The following is a 20,550-nucleotide window of genomic DNA, read 5'->3' as shown; positions in this document are numbered from 1 at the left end:
AACTGTGCTGATTTATAGCCGCTTAAGATCTATCCCTATAAACCTGAACTAAATAAAATAAAAATGATTTTAGGAGAAAATAGTATTTTATTTTATTATCAAAAGGGTGGGTGGATTAAAGGATACAGCGGAGAAGTGACGACTCCCCCAACCAAGAATCAAAGCATAATACAATGCACTAAAAAGAAATTGTATCATTAGGAGGCAGATGAAAGCACATATAAGTTCAGCATGATGTCATGGTTGTTTATGCAGTTAAATCGCTCTTTATCATACACCAGACACATAATGACTTTCTAAGGCTCCCACTGGACTGATGGTCAGACTCTGTAATAAATGTTGACAAGTTTTATATAAAACTGTATATCACTTTCTATTCCCACCGTAGCCATTTGGACCTGTGATTAATAACCTCACAAATCTTATCTGTTTGAAAATAAGGGGAGCTGGGCTTGTTTCCTTCAGATTAGTGTTCAGGGCTTAACAACAGGAAAATAGCCTGCTGAGATCATGATGGTTTTCATGGCACATAAAAGTAAGAGACCTCAAAAAATTAAAAATATATTTAAACATTCATATCACAAAGCAAATAAGATAGTTCATGAGTCATGATAACATTGAATAATGAAGTCTATAACCAAACAATTGTTTTTTTTTTTTATCTGAGACAATAACCGTGAAGAGAGATTGGCTCTTGTATTTTTAAATTTAAATTAAAATTCTAATTGGCTGATAAGCTGAACCGTTAAAATAATATTCAGAGTCATATTCCCTAGTGATTTGCCTAAGTGCAGTGAGAAAGCTTTGGGAAAAAAAAAAAGACAGAGCAAAAGTAGGACAGGACAGCAGATTCCAGGTCCATATTTGGCTTTGACGATGGCCAGAATCCAAGACCGTACTGGGGAAAAATATATATATCGCTAGGGACCATATTTGAATGCTCTTAAAAATACCCAACATCCTCCAGCTTTGTTGTGGGGCCCCTCAACAGTTCATGGACCACACCAGGCTAAAGAATTTTTTTTAAAGCTCAACAGCACAATTTTAAAAGTATCCTGAGCTGAGCAGAGCAAACAGGGAAGAGAGAAAAAGCAGATTCCTCTAAGCATCAGGCTAATATGAGGCACTGACAAAAAAATGACTGTTTGAATATGCTCGGGTTTCCCTTAATCTTAGGCTTATGGATGTTGCTGTACAAAGGACAAAGCTTTGACAGCTGTAAAATCTGATAATTATACAATAGCTTGTTCAGGCTGATAAATACTGATTCAGTGTTGGGGGAGAATTCCGCACAAAAGGACATATGCTGCCGAGGGATATATAAAAATTTATTTTTATCCTTAATTCACAAACTGGGTCAAGTCATGCAGATTTATAGATAAAGGCCAGATGGGATTATCCTGTCTGATCTCTGATATAAAAATGGCCAGAGAAAGTCATCCCATTACTCCTAAATTTAGTGCATATTTCATTTGACAAAGAGATCTCTTTCATAAGATATCCAGCTTTGAAGATAAATATTTAAAGTGCTTACAAGTCCTTACTAGAAAAAAGTACAGCAATATACGTGGGGATTAAATTGTTATATTCATGCTAGGTAAAACTGTGCTCTTGAATGGAAATACCAGATTTCCACTGACTTAACAAAACTTGTGTACAACTGCTTAGACACAAAGGAAAGTCCACACTAAATTAGACTGGCGTGCACCTACGCCAGTCCACTAGATGCTACAGAGGAAGGAAAAAAAAACTCTGAAGTAGGTGGTTATAGAGTAGTGTGCTACAGGGAATGTTCCCTCCATAACTCCAGTAGTTAGAGATCAGATTCTATCCTGAAGCCATAAGTGTTTCTATCCCTTCCAAGGTTACTTGTTATTTTTCTAGCTATAGTTCCTAACTATTGTGACTCTAGGGCAGTGTCTACATTTGGCCAAAATTTCGAAAGGGCACTAACAGCCAAAGCACAGAATACTAATGAGGCACTGAAATGAATATTCAGCATCTCATTAGCATTCTGCCAGCTGACACTTCGAAAGTGCCGCATTTCGATCACGCGTGGCTTGTCTACACGGGGCCCTTTTCAAAAGGACCTTGCAAATGTCGAAATCCCCTTATTCCTATCAGCTGAAAAGGGCCCCGTGTAGACGAGCCATGCGTTGATTGAAACGCGGCACTTTCGAAGTGCCATGGCCAGCAGCATGCTAATGAAGCGCAGAATACGTATTTCAGCACCTCATTAGTATCCTCCGATTTGGCCGTTAGCACAGCCCTTTCGAAATTTTGGCCAAGTGTAGACGCAGCCTAGGTGTTCTCTGAATCCTGCTGAGGTGTTGACCACAGTGACATCTTGCAGCATTGAGTTCCATAGGTTATGTGGAAAACTATTCCGGTTTCACTTGTTATTGTTTGTTCTCATGGGTGAACTATTTTAAGCCAACAAATTATTTGTAAAGCGGGCATTCCTTTTGCTAATGTGTTCTTTGTTCATGAATGAATGGTTTGGAAGAATAAATATTATCCAATGGATTGCTCACAAAATAATTACTAGGGGTACCCATTGTTTTTTTAAATTTGATATTCCTGGCATATGAATGGTCACTTTACGTTTATACATCTCATAGAACTGGAAGAGACCTCAAGAGGCCATTCCTTACGGATAACCTAGTCTTTAGCTCAGGAAGAACTGCAACTTCTCTACCAACATTCCTAAGTGATCAACAGATTTACTCTGTCGATGATGGAATTCTCCCCAAAGAGCAGATTAGTTGTTTCCATGGGTAGCCCTTTCCTTCCTGTGACCAGTCTTATTCCTCAATTTTCTGCACCGTTCCTTTGAATCCATCCAGTATGACTTTGTCTCCTATAAAAGAAAGCCACGAGTTATTAGAGGTGATCGGAAAAATGCAGGGAGGCGGGGCAGGATTTTCTCTAGAAAATGTTGATTAAACAACAGCCAAAAAAACCCACATTCATTGATAAATAACCCCTGACTTTTTAGGATTTGACCACCAACACCAGAACATTTATGGTTCAAAACTGCAAAGTTTTTGGGTTGACAGAAAAGTTTTAACCAGACCTAGAATTAATCCACTATTCTAAAAAGAGACATCCATCTTTGATTACATACAAAGGATCATGTACAGCTTTCCGTCTCCAGGAGAATGCTATGGGGTGAGCACTGGGTACCAAGTACACTAGGTACACTGACCTAAGTTATACCTGCTTGGAATAACGCCGTGAGCTTTCTCTGTAGCACACTATGCAGGATTACAACCCAGTAAAACAGGATTTTACTGAAAAGCTAAGGGAAAAGGATAGTTTCTCCTCAATTTAGTTTCCCATTGCACCATTCTCCAAGATGGATAGGTTAATATTAGCAATGTCCCATGAAAGACAGGCCCAGGGAGGGTGTCTAAATAGCAGGAGACACAAGGGAGAACAGGAGGAAATGGTCCCAAGAAGCAAGTTTCTTCTTTTCCTCCCATATAGCTATCATTTAACCTGCCAAATAACCAGTAAAAGTGAGAGCAGATGAGCAAAAACGCACTTTAAAAGTTTTACTCATTTTCTTTTGCTGAACTTGTCTGGGTCCAGTATAGCAAATCTTGCAATTCACACATCAGCTACCCTCACCTTTGTATAAACGGGGTTTGTATACATGCACATCTGTTTGTCAGCACACATCTACAAAGATGATATGCAAATAATATTTACTGATATTGGCAGAAGTGGAAAAAGTAGCCAAAAAATTACTTGAGTAAAAATGCAACTGCTTTCACTTCTGGATACTTGAGTACAATCAAGATGTGATGGGTGTGCGTGCACACACATACTTTAACTCAAGTAGTCTTCCAGAGGGGCACTGGTGACTTGTACTTAAGTACACTCCTCCCCCCGACTCTCCTGAAAGCAGTTGCACTTTTACTCAGGTAATTTCTTGGTACCTTTTCCACCTCTGGATATAGGTCCTGATTCTCCAGGCTGGGCAAGCAGTGAACAGGGTCTATCTAGAAGACTAGTCCTAGTGTCCTGGGCCATCTCTCCATGCTGTCCATCACTAAGGGGCAGCTGCACTGACCTAGATCACTTTGGCTACTGTAGCTCTATTTTAATTCCCCCACAACCTCATACACTCTAACTGGGTAGACCTTCCCTATCCCAAAGGGAACACCACTTCTTGGCTACATCTACACCACAGCGATCTTTCAATGAATAGTGACAGAGACATAGCCGTGTCAGTCTGTATTCAAGCAAAACAAAAAAGCAGTCATGTAGCAATTTAGAGACTAACAAAATAATTTATTAGGTGATGAGCTTTCATGGGACAAATCCACTTCAGATCTCTTCCAAAAGAACTCCTTTCAAAAGAGTGCGGCCACACACAAAATAGTAGGTCAAAAAAATCAATCCACTCTTTCGACAGAGTGCGCCTGCACACCCCCATGCTCTTTCAAAAAAACGGGATGGGAATCGAAAAATCATCTGAGAATACGGACAGAAAAAGTGCTGTGTTCTTCTGATTTCAGATCGAAAGAGCACATTTGCCATGTGGATGCTGCATGCATTCTTTTGGAAAAGGCCTGAGTTTTTTTCAGTATAGTATAGACACAGCCCTTCAGAGACAGTAAAGCTCCTATCGTCTTAACAAGAACCAGTGCTCTGGTAGAGGGAGTGGGGGACCAGAGCATATCCATCTTAGGGTGCCTAACCCTGCTACAGAATGCTAGGCAGTAGCCTGAGGTTCCCGCAGCTGTGTGGGTGGGTGAGGGGGTGCAGTGCTTTCTGCAGATGTGCAGACAGAGCAAGAATCATCCCTCCCAGGCTTGTCAGGGCTAGCAGCAAGCAACCCCTAGTTGGGGTGCTCCCAACAGTACAGGGGAGATCAGACCCACTGCCACCCCTTGGAACTCCTTAAATTTGCAGAAAGGTCTGTGGTTGCTGCCTTCAGAGTCTAGCTTTTAGGTGGGAGGGGGGCAGTCCCGTGGCTGCCCTACAACAGGTTTACAAATCCCCCCACCCCCCAACTCCTTTTGAGTCATGACCCCACAGTTACAATCCCATGAAATTTCAGGTTTAAAACAGCTGAAAACATGAAATTCACCAAATTTTCAAAACCTACAGCTGTGAAACTGGCCATAATGGACCGTGAATTTGGTAGGGTCCTAAGTATAAATGAAGAAATATAGAAACCAACCTGATTTAAAATAGGAGGTTGCACCCTTACATTTCATAATACAGGGCAGCCCATATTCCCTTGCAACTACAGCACCTGGAACAAAAGAGAGAGATAGAGAGAGAGAGAGAGAGATTATTATTAATTATGTGAATCATTGTTATGCTTTATTTAGAGCCTAGTCATGGGCCCCATTTTGTTGTATAATGACAGAATAAAGAGCTGCACCCAGGGAGTTCTGCTTTAAATGCCATCTTTTGTTAAAAGGGAAATAAAAGAACCACAAATTACCTATGAATTAGAATAATTATCACTGCCAATGACAATTCAGAAGATGAACAATAGGCCATGAGAGGCAAAAATAAAATTTGGGAAAACAGAGAATCCCAATTGACTGTGGAATGCAGATGGAAAAAAAATCCCATAGGAGCTTATAAATGAAATGCAACATTTTATTAATACACAGGCTCCTAACAGATTAGGGGGAGTGATAGGCCAGTGGTTACTGCATTGGCCTCCTAAACCAAGGCTTGTGAGACCAGTCCTTAAGGGGGAGTCCTTCAAGGGCATGGGGACCATTAGATTTTCTTTAAAAAAAATTTGTCAGTGATGGTGAGAGGTCCTGCTGTGAGTGCTGGGGGGCTGGACCTGATGAACTCTCAAGGTCCCTTCCAACTCTATGAGATATGTATATCTTGATGTTTCAGAGGAAGAAAGAAATCTGTGTTTGTCCACAAGAGGTCTCTAGTGTCTTTTTTTTTATCAGCTTTGTGAACTGCTGTCCTATCATGGAATGCAAGACATCATTTAGGGCCATCTTATCAGTAAATCAGATGTCCTTATACTGTTTGTAGCAAGATACACTGAAATATTATGGACATTCATTAATAAAAATTATGCAAGTTCCCTTTGGTTTATTGCATGGCCTCTCGGCCACAGTAACACATCACCCCACTTAGACAAATTTAGTCTCTGGGCTTCTTCATAATATGTTGTTAAATTATTTTTTTTCAAGGCTCTTGGCAAGTTTCCTTGCAGTAACACTTTTGATGCCATAGTGGATGCAGAACAACCTAGAGATATCAAAAAGAAGAACTGAAAGGAGCTTGCCACTGAAAGCAATCCATCCTTTTGGTTTGTGAATTAAAAAAAAAGTTAGCAGTTTTGTATCAAAACAAATATTTAACTTTTGTTATCATTACTACTGAAAATGGGGGTAAAAGTATTCTGCTAGTTGCCTGCTCCTTGTAGTCTTATCTAGCGATCAGCATTGCATGATAGAGAAACCAATATACAAATGAAAGATCTACATTGATTCAACAATACAACTGAGATTTTACTCTCATTAAAGTTAGGAAGCAGACCTTTAAAATTTCAACAGCATCCTGTAACTAAAACATCTTTGCATGGATTTATTATCACTGTATGTGATTTCAAACACAGTATCAGCCAAATATCAAAACTAAAAGCAGTCAAGTAGCACTTTAAAGACTAGCAAAATAGTTTATTAGGTGAGCTTTCGTGGGACAGACCCACTTCTTCAGACCATAGCCAGACCAGGTTCTGGTCTGGCTATGGTCTGAAGAAGTGGGTCTGTCCCACGAAAGCTCACCTAATAAACTATTTTGCTAGTCTTTAAAGTGCTACTTGACTGTTTTTTGTTTTGATAGTGTATAGACTAGCATGGCTTACTCTCTGTTACTATCAGCCAAATATTTTTTTGAAGGGCATCTAATTTTTTACCCATATTTCCTTCAACCGCAGTGCATTTCAGGAACAGCTGATATCATTTAGACATCTAAACTGCTTGATTATGCCTCTAGATCAGGTAGCCAGACATCAAAACACTATTACTTATACCCACAACTCACTGCAGGCACAAAACTGCAGGTTCAAAATTAGCCAGTTGGACTGAGGCTCCCTTATGTACAATGTCAGTAAATTGTTACTATAAAAATCATAACCTTGAACTTCCATACGTGGTGCAATTAAGGTCTTAATGGTTGCATTGCATTGCAGAGTTTTCTGATTGGTTTTTTTAAAGGCAACGCCAAAAGCAACAGAGTGAAGCCCAGTAATATGTGTGCTCAGTTGCCTGACTAATGAAGCTGTACACATTAAATAGGTTCTAACCAGAGCTCTGCTAGAAGTTTGATTCAAACCACAGACATTATAAGTAGTTGGGATGGTGCCATGTTAGGCCTGGTTTATATTTAAAATTTATACCAGCAGAACTATGCTGGTCAGGGGTGTGAAAAACACCATCCCTCTGCCCCCAGCAACATCACTAGGCCAAAAAACCCTCCGGTTTTGAAATGTAGGTGCAGCTGTGTCAACAGGCAAATTCTTCCATCAATGTGGCAGCTAAAGTCATCTGGGGAGGTGGTGTATCTACAGAGGTAGAAAAACTCCTGTGAGTAGATGCTGCACTAGGGGGTGTCTCAGGAAAGGTAATAATCCAATAAAATCCAGAATTGATACACAAAGAACAACACCTAGGAATACAAACACCATGGTGGAATGCAGATAATCTTCACATATAAAGAATGCAGAAGAAATTAATGATACAGACTGCAAGGTCCACTTACAGATTCAACTGTTGTACTGCAGCTGAGCAAATACAGAGAGCATGGTCAATGTTACAAGTTTGTGAATGAGAATATTACCATAATCAATGGGATTAATCTGTAAAATATGAAATTCCACTAGAAACAATTGACTCTTTCAAAACTGCCTGACTGGCTAAAGGAGCCCGAAGTGGAAAATGATTTGTGAATTTTCATTGCTTTTTGAAACATTTGAGCACTCCAGTTTCACTAACATAAACATGCACGGGAAATACCTTCTACAGAGGAGCAGTCAAATAATTACAGAAAGCAAATTTGGGTTGTAAAATGTGCAATTCACCTTCTTGCGTTTAGTTACAGGATTGTCTGATTAGAGAACAGAAAAAATGCCACATGGCTGACACTAAAAATTTTTGCTTATTCGCCCTTACTGGTTCTAATATGATCTGGGGAACAAAAATGAGTTTCTGAAAGAATCCACAAATCACTGTGAATGATGGATACTTTCTGAGAATGTTGGGATTTGCTCTCAAAAAATTCACAGAAAATAAAGGGGTGGGAATTCATTGATCAAATCAGTGGTTATGAATTATTCATGCATATACATACCAGGGGACAGCACTCCTCCAATTTCCATGACTAAGCCTCCAAGCAGTGGAAAGCATGAAGTGCAGCCAATATCTATGGTTGCCACAATTACTATATCTCCTTGCTCAACACGGCCAATTTCTTGAATTGTCTTCAACACACGGGCCGTTCCTTCAGCTACTCCATGACTAATTACTATGCCTGATGCCCAAAGTAGCAAAAGAAACATTAAGCAGACATTATAACAGAAAAGAGACAAATTTAAATCATTAAATAACTGTTTTTTTTGTCTATGCTTAGCATAATGAATGGGATTCATACTCCAGGTCCCAGACTGGCAATCCTGACACTCTTCCCATTTCAAAGTACACTGTGGTGGCTGGACACGCTTCCTACTCAAATGATTAGGAAAGTGCCTATTAATGTGTGAGCAAATGCTGAAGGCTTTTGAAAATCCTACAGTGAATATCTTGGTTTTGCTTACTGGCTGTTCACATCTTTTACCAGCATAACTTCATGTATAGTCCGTGCTCTTTTTATGTCATTTACCTCTGAAACCTTCTGAGGCCTTCTGGAAGATATGCTTTAGCCAAGCAAATTATTGGGCACAACATAGAAATAAATGGAAACATTGTATGGCCTATGTTATAAAAGAGTCAGTCTCAATGACCTAGTCGTCTCTTTCGGCCCAAAAATCTACGAATCTTTACAAACTACTAATTCAGACTCTCCATTCTGTAGACTTCTCCTCATCCTTACCACTAAGCATTGGCCCAGCTGTTGGAGTTACACCCACATCAAGTTGTAAAGGAACTGGTCTGCCCACATTCACCTCTGGGAACTTTAAGTCCATCTGATGATCAAATATTCTCCTCCTCCTGCTTGCCCTGCAGAAGAGAAAGGAAAAGAAGGATTAGAAGTCAAATGTATCCTGTCAAAGTATTATCATGAACATAATGAACTTCAAAGTATGTTTCAGGCACTAGCAAGCATAGGAAGCAAACATAGGCTTAGAAGCTCTAAGAAACAAAAACACCAAATTCACCTGACGACAAAGTCTGCTGATCTATATTGTAGGACTTCTCCAATCTCTGAGTGGGTTAGGAAAAACAACAAGTCCTCATCTGGCAAGAAACCCTGTTGGGAACAACAAAGATTATTGGACGTATAGTGACTTCAAGGCTACGTCTACACATGAAGCCTACATCGAAGTAGCCTATTTCGATGTGGCGACATCGAAATTTTTCGATGAATAACGTCTACACGTCCTCCAGGGCTGGCAACGTCGATGTTCAACATCGACGTTGCGCAGCACCACATCGAAATAGGCGCTGCGAGGGAACGTCTACACGCCACAGTAGCACACATCGAAATAAGAGTGCCAGGCACAGCTGCAGACAGGGTCACAGGGCGGACTCAACAGCCAGCCGCTCCCTTAAAGGGCCCCTCCCAGACACACTTGCACTAAACAGCACAAGATACACAGAGCCAACAACGAGTTGCAGACCCTGTGCATGCAGCATGAATCCCCCGCTGCAGCAGCAGCAGCCAGAAGCCCTGGGCTAAAGGCTGCTGCCCACGGTGACCATAGAGCCCCGCACGGGCTGGAGAGACAGCATCTCTCAACCCCCCAGCTGATGGCTGCCATGGAGGACCCCACAATTTCGACGTTGCGGGACGCGGATTGTCTACACGGTCCCTACTTCGACGTTGAACGTCGAAGTAGGGCGCTATTCCGATCCCCTCATGAGGTTAGCGACTTCGACGTCTCACCGCCTAACGTCGAAGTTAACTTCAAAATAGCGCCCAACGCGTGTAGCCGCGACGGGTGCTATTTCGAAGTTAGTGCCGCTACTTCGAAGTAGCGTGCACGTGTAGACACAGCCCAAGTGTTTAATAGTTAGAAGAATGTACTATCAAGCACTTTAGGATTAAAATGTATTTATTCATAATCTACTGTGTGTGAAAAGAATTCATTAAAACGGTTTGTGTTATTCAACAAATAATATCAAGCACAGCTGGAAATTCAAACACAGCAGCATTATCTTTGTTCTTATGAGGATTAGAACGATCAGTCTAATTTTATACCTCAAGCAAAATGCAGCAGCATAGAATAAATGGAGAACAGTCAATTAAATGTTTTTCCTTTTTTAATTATACATGTCAACAGCTTTAAATTTAAGCTGATGTGTTCCAAAGCGCCCAGCACAGGCCTAGCTCAGTTCCCATTAAAGTAATTGGTAAATTGCCTCCTGATTTTGATATGAGCAGAGTTAGACCAACACAGAGCATGTTTGACACACAGAGGCGTTAACCTGGCAGTCTCCCTTTAGTATTTGCCCTGGCATGAAGGAATAAAATAAGATTTTACCTCATGTACCATATGCTTAGCCAGAGCCCAGTATGCTGTCTTGAATAAAGCAGAAACCTTCATAACCAACTCCTTTGAATATTCATGCTTGACAATCCCTTCCCTGGCCTTTCTTACCAGAAATGGAAGTATAAACCTGAGAAACAAAGTCATCGGGTTACCAGACTTGCTTAAAAGAAAATGTCGGCTTTGTTCCAGAAAATCAGTTTATCAATATTCTCAAACCGACACGTACTGGAAATGCTCAATAAGTGATGATTTAAGGCTGTAGTATAGGTTGAACCTCTCTAGTCCAGCACCCTCTCGTCCAGCAACACCTGTAATCCGGTATGATTTTGGTTAGCTGGGTGACTACTTATCAGGGACATAGCCAAATTTCCCGTGGTCCCATAAAGTTTGCTTACAGCCACCAGTCCTGGTTCTCAGTGTTCTGTGCTGTTATTTAGCTGTAATTTACCCTTAAATGTCTTCTAAGAGCCCAGTAAGCCGCAGAAGTGTTGGTAATGCTGCTAGGCAATACTGACCTCCCATTGTCCGGCAAATTCCTTTGTCTGATGCTGGTCAGGTCCCAGGGATGCCAGATGAGAAAGGTTCAACCTGTAATAGCACTGTAAAAACCAGAGCAACACCCTCATATTCCTGCAGTAGTCCCATCCCACACTGGCACTAGCAGATCATGGTAGAAACTGAATCACACAACTGGCCTAATAAACTGCTTGATTAATTTGGAGCCTCTTCCTGGATAGTAGTCCATGTTTGTAGCTCGGTGGGGGTAACCACAAGCCAGGAAGCCTCACAGAAATTTAAGGGAGGACTCACCATCACATGAGGTAGAACAGTAGCACCTTCCCCAAGAAAGCCTAGATTCTCATATGACAAGCCGCATAACAATGTACATCTAATTTTGATTTTATGAAGTAATAGCATTTAACAAACCTTTGCTATACTCTAGTTAGCATGTTGTGACTCATATCAATACTTACAATGGCGTGGGCAATAAGCCAGATGTGGTTTGCCAGGGTTAGCCCCCGGTGGACTGCCAGCACTTTATTTACTTGTGCATCTGCAGATATGGCTGCTCACAGCTTCCGTTGGTTGTCACTAATGTTCCCAGCCAATGGGAGCTGTGGGAAGCAGTGCAAATTGGGGCGTTGCTTCCCACAGCTACCATTGGTGGGGAACAGTGATCTGCAGCTAGGGAGAGCTGTGAGCAGCCATACCTGCAAATATGCAGTTAAATAAAGCACCGGCAACCTATCAGGGGCTAACCCTGGTGAGTTGCATCTGGCCCACTGGCTGCTTATTGCTCAGCCCTGATTTATACCATACAGTTCTTAAGGGGAAGCAATCAGAAGAGAACGTAGTATTGCTCCAGAGCAGAGCACAGAGCATCCTTCTTTTATAAATAAAAAGTATCATTCCCTTGTATCACTTCGCATAGGACACACTCAAATTACTACTGAATAGTAACAGAGTGATAGCCGTGCTAGTCTATATACTATCAAAACAAAACAAAACCACTTGAACCACTTCATCAAAATCCTTTACAATAAACAAAAAATGATTAAAAATGCACTCTCTGATTTTTTTACTGGACTGCGTTTTTGTTTTGAAATTACTACTGGGCTGACTTACTTTCTTAACCCAGTGACTGGGGCTTTTAGCGCAGAAATGGCTTCTTCCACTGATGTTTGGGCTTTCCTCTTTGAAACAGGGTTGTGCTCGAGAGCTTTCTGAATAAGCGGGATCAGCTGGACAGGGTCATCAGCCCAAGGTTTAGCACGCAACTCTGCCTATACAAAGAGATGAATGACTTCAGTTCTTTGGCTCTGGTATAACCGGCGTTAAGCATCCTAATTATTTTCAGTATGTTTTCCCAAAAGTGACTTTAAACCGAAGACATACTTCTTCTTTTCTAAGCAGCTTTACTGAGTCAGCAGTAGCACAGTATCAGAATACTTAGGACTGGTCTGTGCTTGAGTTTTGTCAGCATAGCTGTGGTGTCAGACTGACCAGTGCAGCTGCAACTTTGCTGACAGAAAAATGCTCCTGCCGGCATAGTTTATGACTTTAGGGGATGACGAATAGCACTGCCAGAAGAAAAACTCCCTCTGTCACCTTCTGCTGTGTCTGTACCAGGGGCTCTGCCATCCATGTGTGACAGGGTGTCTGCCCCGCACTGGCCTGGCGAGGGTTAAACTCAGCCCTGGGTGAGGGCTGAGAGTGTGAAGCCTGCAGCTGTGGTATGTATCAGCCAATCAAGGCCCAGATGAGGGCTGTATAAATGAGGGCTCCTGGTGGGGAGGAGAGGAAGAGACTTGGAGAGACATAGCTGCCACCTAACACAGAGCAGGGCTAGGGAATGGCAGGCATTGCTAGGGAAGCTTTGGCCAGGCAAGCTCCAGGCTGCAGGGCCCAAGACAAAGCCTGAGGGTATTAGAGCTGCGGGGGCAGTCAGGGTAGGAGAAGGCTGCAGACTAATGATGTCAATGATGAGTGGCCATTTGAAATGGCAGCTTTCCCCTAAGGTAAGGGGCTAGATGATGACTGGAAGTGGGTTGCTGAGGCAAGGTGGGTGTAGGGGTTTGGGGTTCCCTGGGAAGGGAGGACCCCAAAGTGTGGGGCACTGTGGCAGGGCAGTAGGTCGAGGGAAGGGCACCCTCAGTGCTGCTCAGAGCCACTGTAGGCCCCAGAGTAACATGAGAGGGAGGTCCAGCTCTGCAGACTGGAAGAGAAGAGGTAGGGCCTAGGGTATTGAACCCTCAGCACCACCAGGACTGTGGCACTGGTCCACCCTGGGGCCTTCAGGGACCAGGAGCTCCAGCCACTGTAATTGCTACTTTGGCAGTGTCAGCTGGCAGTCCAGGCCCCTTTGAATGCCGTGGTCTAAGAGGGACGCAGGTCCTGATGCAAGGTGGTGGGGAACCAACAGAAGGAAGGTAACAACAGGCAAGACACTAGCTAGAAAAAGGCACTCTAGAGGGCTGAAGAGCTAATTCGCAAGTGACCTGCAGGAAGCGCCACGGCAGTAAGGCATGTCTGGTTACACCAAGTGATACCAGCCAAGACTGCATAGGGTAAACAAGCCCTTCATGTCAGTTTGGTTACGTCTACACGTGCCCCAAACTTCAAAATGGCCATGCAAATGGCCATTTTGAAGTTTACTAATGAAGCGCTGAAATGCATATTCAGCGCTTCATTAGCATGTGGGCTGCCGCGGCGCTTCAAAATTGACGCGCCTCGCCGCCGTGTGGCATGTCCAGATGGGGCTTCTTTTCGAAAGGAGCCCGCCTACTTCGAAGTCCCCTTATTCCCATGAGCTCATTTCAAAAAGGAGCCCCGTCTGGACGCGCCGCGAGGCGCGTCAATTTCAAAGCGCCGTGGCAGCCCGCATGCTAATGAAGCGCTGAATATGCATTTCAGCGCTTCATTAGTAAACTTCGAAATGGCCATTTGCATGGCCATTTTGAAGTTTGGGGCACGTGTAGACACGGCCTTTAACTGGCTAGAAAGCTAGAGAAAACAAATTGTTTGAAGATAATATAAAATGTAGGATTGTGGTCCTGATTTCATGCCTTCAGATGTTTAAACCTTGCTGTAATCATAAATATTAAAAGTTATATAGAGCCCTTATGTCCCTATTGTCTATTCCTTGAGCAAATGGCCTAGCCTCCTACTTTCTCCCAATAAGCTTCACTATGAGAAAAGTGAAACACGTCTCCTCATGCATTAAATATAAATACTGCACTTACTTCTCCAAAGCTGTGGAAACCGTGTTCTTTCAGAAAGCTTTGGAATGTCTTCCCAGCCTCTCCACTGTCTGATGAAAGCAGCCATGACACTGCTGTCTGAAGAGAGGAATTTTCTAGGTTAACCTCCCCACACTGCCAACTCACAAATAGGTGGCAGATTTAAATAGAACATAAGGAAGTATGCCCAGGCAACAATGCCCAGTCAGCCGGTGGGACTCATTGCCATGGGATGCTGTGAAGAAGGCCAAAAGTATAACTGGATTCAAAAAAGAATTACAGGTTGAAACTCTCTAGTCTGGCACCCTGAGGACGTGACCACTGCCAAATGAGAGAATTTGCCAAACCACAGGAGGCCAATATTGCCCCTTTTTCTGTTTGTCCAGTGTCTGCAAACACTTCCAGTGCTAACTGGGCTCTTAGAAGACATTTAGGGGTAATATACAGCTAAATAACAGCATAGGACACTGGGAGCCAGGACTGGTGGATGAAAACAAATTTTATGGGACTGTGGAAAACTTGGCCACACCCATGATGAGTGGACATCTGGCTAACTAAAATCATACTGGACCATGGATGGTGCCGGATGACAGAGTGCTGAACCAGAGGTTCACTTGCAGATAAGTTCACAGAGATCAGGAGAATGAACAGCTCCCATGCTGTGGGTGTCCCATAACCTCTGACTACCAGAAGCTAAGACTGGATGACAGGGCATAATGGATCAATCAGAATTGCCCTGTTCTGTTCATTCCCTCTGAAGCATCTGGCCCTGGCCACTTTCATAAAACAGGATACTGGGCTGCTAGATGAATCATTGGTTTGGGGCTCTTCTTGTGTTCCAAGACATTGAGAAACTGGATAAACTATAACGGTGAATGGATCATACAAACATCTGATTTGAGACTCTGCTTTTTATTCTCTGGCTGTCATATCAATCTCATTAGGACTTGGATGGGAAGCTCTTTGTGGCCTGGACCAACTTGTCATGTGTTTGTACAACACTCAGATCAATGACGAACAAATGGGACCTCTATGTGATACTATAATACAAATACAGAACAATAAGAATAATTAGGCCATACACTCACATTTAATCTAGAGTGTCATCATGGACTTCAAACCTGCTCTCACATGAAATAGCTGATGTTGAGCCAGATGTGCCTCTGAATTCTAAATACATTCATTATGACTCTGCCGGGGGTTATTTTGAATCTGCTTCCTGAGGCTATTTGAGCAGCCAAGAATTGATAGCCCTACTGTTTTTAGACATCAGATTTCAAAGTAAACAGCCACTCTTCAAGGAAAACTATTTAAGAATGCACATGTGACTCTGTCGGGTGGAATTCCTTGTTCAGTTATCAAATCCGGGAATACGCATAATAATGATTGGCTTATCCAACCCATCACAACTAACAAAGACTGCTTGAATATCATATGTTTGCAGGGCACTGTTGATCAACCCACAGGAAAAGAAATTCTCAAAAATATTCATCCCATATGTCACAGAAAAGGTGTGCTGAGGCCAGGGGATCTGTGAGTAGACACTGGACAAACAGAAAAGAGGGTTCTATGTATCAAATTGTTTGTTTTGAACTAGTCACTCTTGAGTAGTAATTAACAGGCTTTTGTTCCTCTCAGCATAGGAGGAGGGTGAGTATGGAGCCCCAGTATCTACACATTGCAAGGTGACGCCATGCATAGTTCATGCTACTTAACCTGTGGATCCATGTTTATGAATTCTGCACTTTTTCCTTGGTCTCTAACAGTATGGATTATGGCCTGCAAAACAAAAAACCAGACAACAAGCATGCAGATATTGATTTTTTTACATGATCAGCTAACAGAACTCTTGGACAGTGGAGCGTACTCTGGATTTGGGGGTTTGCAGACGTACATACACCCAAACAACTTCTCCATCCCATATTTAAATAAACATAAAATATGCACTCCTTCCCCTGCAGCCAAAGGTACGGATGAACGGATGGACTTTGAACCATGAATTCCCTGAAGATTAACATTCTTAAACTGTGTTCATCAATTAGGGAAAGCAGGTTCCTCCAATCAGCCCTATATATTCAAATACAGGAACTACAAGCTCAAGCAATCAGCTGATCTCCCATTTTCTGCTGAAAGGGCTAAGCGCACTCTCTGTTGGTCAGCTACCAACCACCCAGGACTGTTAAAGGGAAAGCCAGCTCCCTGATTGGAATCCAAAAGAGACAAGAGTGCCCGTATAGTCCATTTCCACAGATCAGGTAAACTGGCACGTTCTGTCCTGAGTGCTCTTCCGATGGAGGATTAATCCATTCGGGAGATACCCAAGACAAGGATCTTGTCTGATAAAATGATCACAAATGTTGGGATTTGCTAGCTCCTCGCCCAAACTCAGTCTGCTCCCCCATGGTGCCTCCAAAGTTCCCTCAAATTTTTTCCATCCACGTGCAGAGTAAATGTATACTGAGGCATGTGCGGATGTGCACCTCCAGCAAAAACTCATGCTGCTGGCCATAGGCGTTATGGGCACTCTCCTAATCAGCTGGTGGCATTTTAATCTTTCCTGGGTGGCCGCCCAAGTGCTCAGCTTACAGGGAACGCTGACTGCCTCCTCTAATTGTGCTGTAAAATTGTCATAGTTCTGTCAACTTCAGCTGGGTTACAATGATTTACACAAGTTGAGGAACCAATCCAAAGCCAGAAACCTCTTAGCTATAAATCTCAGTGATCTGGTTGGACAGTAGATTCCCCTGTCCTACGATTTCTGCCTGGTACCTGGAAAATGAAAATTACTGATGTCAACAGAAGGTGCACTGTGAAACCATTTGTTCAATAACACAACAATGAACTCCAAAGAAATGTTCTCTTTCCTAAATTCTTCATGAGCTCAGCAGTACCTTGGAAAACAACTGGAATACCAGCATGGCTTACCTCAATCGACCTGGGCAGCTCCACAGACAAATCTGAGCAGGTGTTACAGGGCACAGCAATAGCAGCTATGGCCTCAGGGGTCCAACCTGGCACAAGGAGAAGAAATTCAGAGAGTTTTGGGGATAGCACTATGGGAATTTCAGCTGTCAGAAAAGATCTGATTTTGTTGTTTGTACACAGGCCACAAAAACTGGTGATGATCCATCTTTTCATGCTGCTTTCGGTCAACGGAAGATGTCAAAGGGCTTTATTTATATTCACTAAGACTTGGTCTTCACTAGGCAGGTAAGTTGCTTGCAGATACGCAATTCTACCTATGGCAATTGCATAGCTAAAATAGAAGTATCTGCAATTGACTTACATGGCTGTCCTCACAAGGAAGGTCTATGGGTGAGTTTCTCCTGTCAACTTACTTTACTCCCTGAGATAGCGAGGAGTACTGGGGTTGACTAGTGACTCCAATAGGTCAATTTTGTGTGTCTCCACCAGGTGCATGAAGTCAAACCCTGAAAGATCAACCTGCCTGTAGACATGGTGTAAGGTCATTAAGGACTGCAGCTAAATCTAGTAAGTAGTGACTGTTTACTCAGAGAGCAATTCTGGTTCTGATTTTCAATAGGACATCGAATAGACTTTTTTGTCCTGTGGGTGATTTAGTGATGAGGGTATGTAACAAGTCCTTGTGCCTGACCTAAAGAGGATGTAAACCCTTCAGGGCAATTTAGCTCTTTAACGCACAAAGAGAAGTTACTCACCTGTAGTAACGATGGTTCTTTGAGATGTGTCCCCGTGGGTGCTCCGCAATAGGCATCGGGCTCGCCCGGCGCCGCAGATCGGAATTCTTCTAGCAGTTTCTATTGGATCGCGCATGCGCCGATGCGCGCCGCTCCCTTGCACGCCCCCGGGCATGTGCGCGATCCGGTCCCCGCCAGTTCCTTGACCAACCACCTCGGATGCTCCTGAAAAACACCAGACTGAGATCCGAAGCGGGGAGGATGGGTGGGTGGTGGATCACCCACGGGGACACATCTTGAAGAACCATCCTTACTACAGGTGAGTAACTTCTCTTTCTTCTTCGAGTGGTCCCCGTGGGTGCTCCACAATAGGTGTCTACCCAGCACTAACCCAAGTAAGGAGGTAGGTAATCGATTCATGTGCAGCTTGCCCCCAAGAGGACTGCTGTCGACAGACGGGTATCCTCCTCGAATACCCAATGTAGGGCACAATGCTCGGCGAAGGTGTCGTAGGATGACCAGGTCGCCACTCTACAGATGTCTTTTAACGCAATGCCCTTGAAGAAGGCTGTTGACGCCGCCACCGCCCTGGTGGAGTGAGCCCTAGGCGGGGCCAGCAAAGGGGTCTTTCGAAGCTCGTAGCACATTTTTATACAGGACACAATGTGTTTTGAAATCCTCTGTGAAGAGAGGCCTTCCCCTTTTGACCTGGGAGCGAGAGACACTAGGAGCCTGTCCGTTTTCCGGAAGGACTTAGTTCTGTCTATGTAAAAGGCCAACGCCCTTCTCATGTCTAGGAGATGCAGGCGCACCTCCTTGCTGGAGCTGTGAGGCTTTGGGTAAAACGAGGGTAAAACTATTGATTCGTTAAGATGGAACTCCGAGGAAACTTTTGGAACAAAGGCTGGGTGTAACCGCAAGGTTACCGCCTCCTTTGAGAATACTGTGCAGGACGGCGTTGCCATCACTGCTGCGAGCTTGCTCACCCTGCGGGCTGACGTAATCGCAAGGAGGAAGGTTGTTTTCATCGTAAGGAGTCGGAGGGGTACCGTGGCTAATGGTTCGAAGGGTGGTCCCGATAGCGTGTTGAGCACCAAGTCTAAATTCCACGACGGCGGAAGCAGTTTTCGAGGGGGGTAAAGGTTTACCAGCCCTTTCAAGAAACTTGTGATGATAGGGTGGGCGAATACAGTGGGCCCTTCCTCTGTATGCCGAAAAGCTGATATAGCAGCAAGGTGGACCTTTAGCGAGGATAGAGAAAGCCTGTCTCGTTTGAGGTCCAATAGCTATTCTAGTATTATGGTTATAGGAACGTCAAGGGGAGCTAACTGCTTGGCGGAACACCAGGCTGTAAATCGAGTCCATTTCTGTTCATAAGTCCTCCTGGTGGAAGTCCTTCGGCTACACTCCAGGACTTGTTGTACTCCCTCCGTACACGTGCTCTCTAAGGCGCTGAGCCATGGATTAACCATGCTTGCAGGCGCAGACCCTGAGGGTGCAGGTGCACTATGGACCCCTGAGCCTGCGTGAGTAAGCCCGGCGCCACCGGTAGGGGAAGTGATGGACGATCCGACATGCGCAGAAGCAAGGGAAACCATTGTTGCCGGTCCCAAGTTGGGACTCTGAGTATCATGCGAGCTCTCTCCCTTCTGGCTTTCTGCAGAACCTTGTGGATAAGCGTTGTTGGGGGAAACGCGTAGAGGGCCCTTCCATGAAATCATGAATGCGTCCCCCAGGGACCCCCGCCCTATTCCTGCTCTGGAGCAGTACTGGGGACACTTCTTGTTGTACTGGGTGGCAAACAAATCGACTTGGGAAAACCCCCATGTACGAAATATGCGCCGTAGCAGCTCGGAGCGGATCTGCCATTCGTGCGTAAGTGCGAAGCGCCTGCTCAGCTGATCCGCCTTCACGTTGTGAGCGCCCGGCAAGTACAAGGCTTTCAACGTTATGTTGTTGGCGATGCACCAGTTCCACAATTGGACTGCTTCCGCACATAACACATGGGATCGTGCCCCTCCTTGTCGATTGATGTAGAACATAGTGGAGGTATTGTCGGTATTGATTCCGAATACTTTGCCATGCAGGTAATCTCGAAAATGTCTGCACGCGCTGAACACTGCTCTGAGCTCCAGTATGTTTATGTGCAGTGTCTGTTCCACAGGGGACCATAGCCCTTACGTCACCTTGCTCCCAATGTCCGCTCCCCATCCTATGTGGGAGGCGTCGGTAGTAAGAAAGATAGAAATTTGTGGTTGGTGAAAAGGCACCCCCACTAGCAGATTCTTGGGATTTTCCCACCACGCTAGGGATCTGCGCACCTCCATTGTGGGCGACACTACCCTGTGGACAGTGTGGGATGCTGGTTTGTAAACACTCGCCAGCCAATGCTGCAGGGTTCGCATGTGTAACCTGGCATTCTGTACCACAAACGTCGCTGCTG

General features: G+C 43.9%; 1 protein-coding gene across 2 annotated transcripts in view; it reads right to left on the bottom strand.

The window, feature by feature from the left end:
- Positions 1 to 2,136: 2,136 nt before the first annotated feature.
- LOC142020552 (rifampicin phosphotransferase-like) overlaps positions 2,137 to 20,550 on the bottom strand; it is an 81,946-nt gene continuing 63,532 nt past the window's right edge. Inside the window, exons 28-37 of one of the 2 annotated variants that reach the window (XM_075008512.1) lie at positions 17,374 to 17,459; positions 16,165 to 16,227; positions 14,452 to 14,547; positions 12,335 to 12,492; positions 10,700 to 10,835; positions 9,374 to 9,465; positions 9,088 to 9,215; positions 8,350 to 8,529; positions 5,195 to 5,269; positions 2,137 to 2,860 (exon numbers count right to left, since the gene is read on the bottom strand). In XM_075008512.1, coding sequence (XP_074864613.1) covers positions 2,805 to 2,860; positions 5,195 to 5,269; positions 8,350 to 8,529; positions 9,088 to 9,215; positions 9,374 to 9,465; positions 10,700 to 10,835; positions 12,335 to 12,492; positions 14,452 to 14,547; positions 16,165 to 16,227; positions 17,374 to 17,459 — 1,070 coding nt within the window. In that variant the 3' untranslated portion in view covers positions 2,137 to 2,804. The remainder of the gene's footprint in view (positions 2,861 to 5,194; positions 5,270 to 8,349; positions 8,530 to 9,087; positions 9,216 to 9,373; positions 9,466 to 10,699; positions 10,836 to 12,334; positions 12,493 to 14,451; positions 14,548 to 16,164; positions 16,228 to 17,373; positions 17,460 to 20,550) is intronic. The other variant, XM_075008513.1, reaches the window with a different exon arrangement.

Source organism: Carettochelys insculpta, chromosome 14 (assembly GCF_033958435.1).
Source record: "Carettochelys insculpta isolate YL-2023 chromosome 14, ASM3395843v1, whole genome shotgun sequence".
Taxonomy (NCBI): Eukaryota; Metazoa; Chordata; order Testudines; family Carettochelyidae; genus Carettochelys; species Carettochelys insculpta.
Note: the sequence above shows the minus strand (reverse complement) of the source record. Positions and strands in the feature narration are given on the sequence as shown.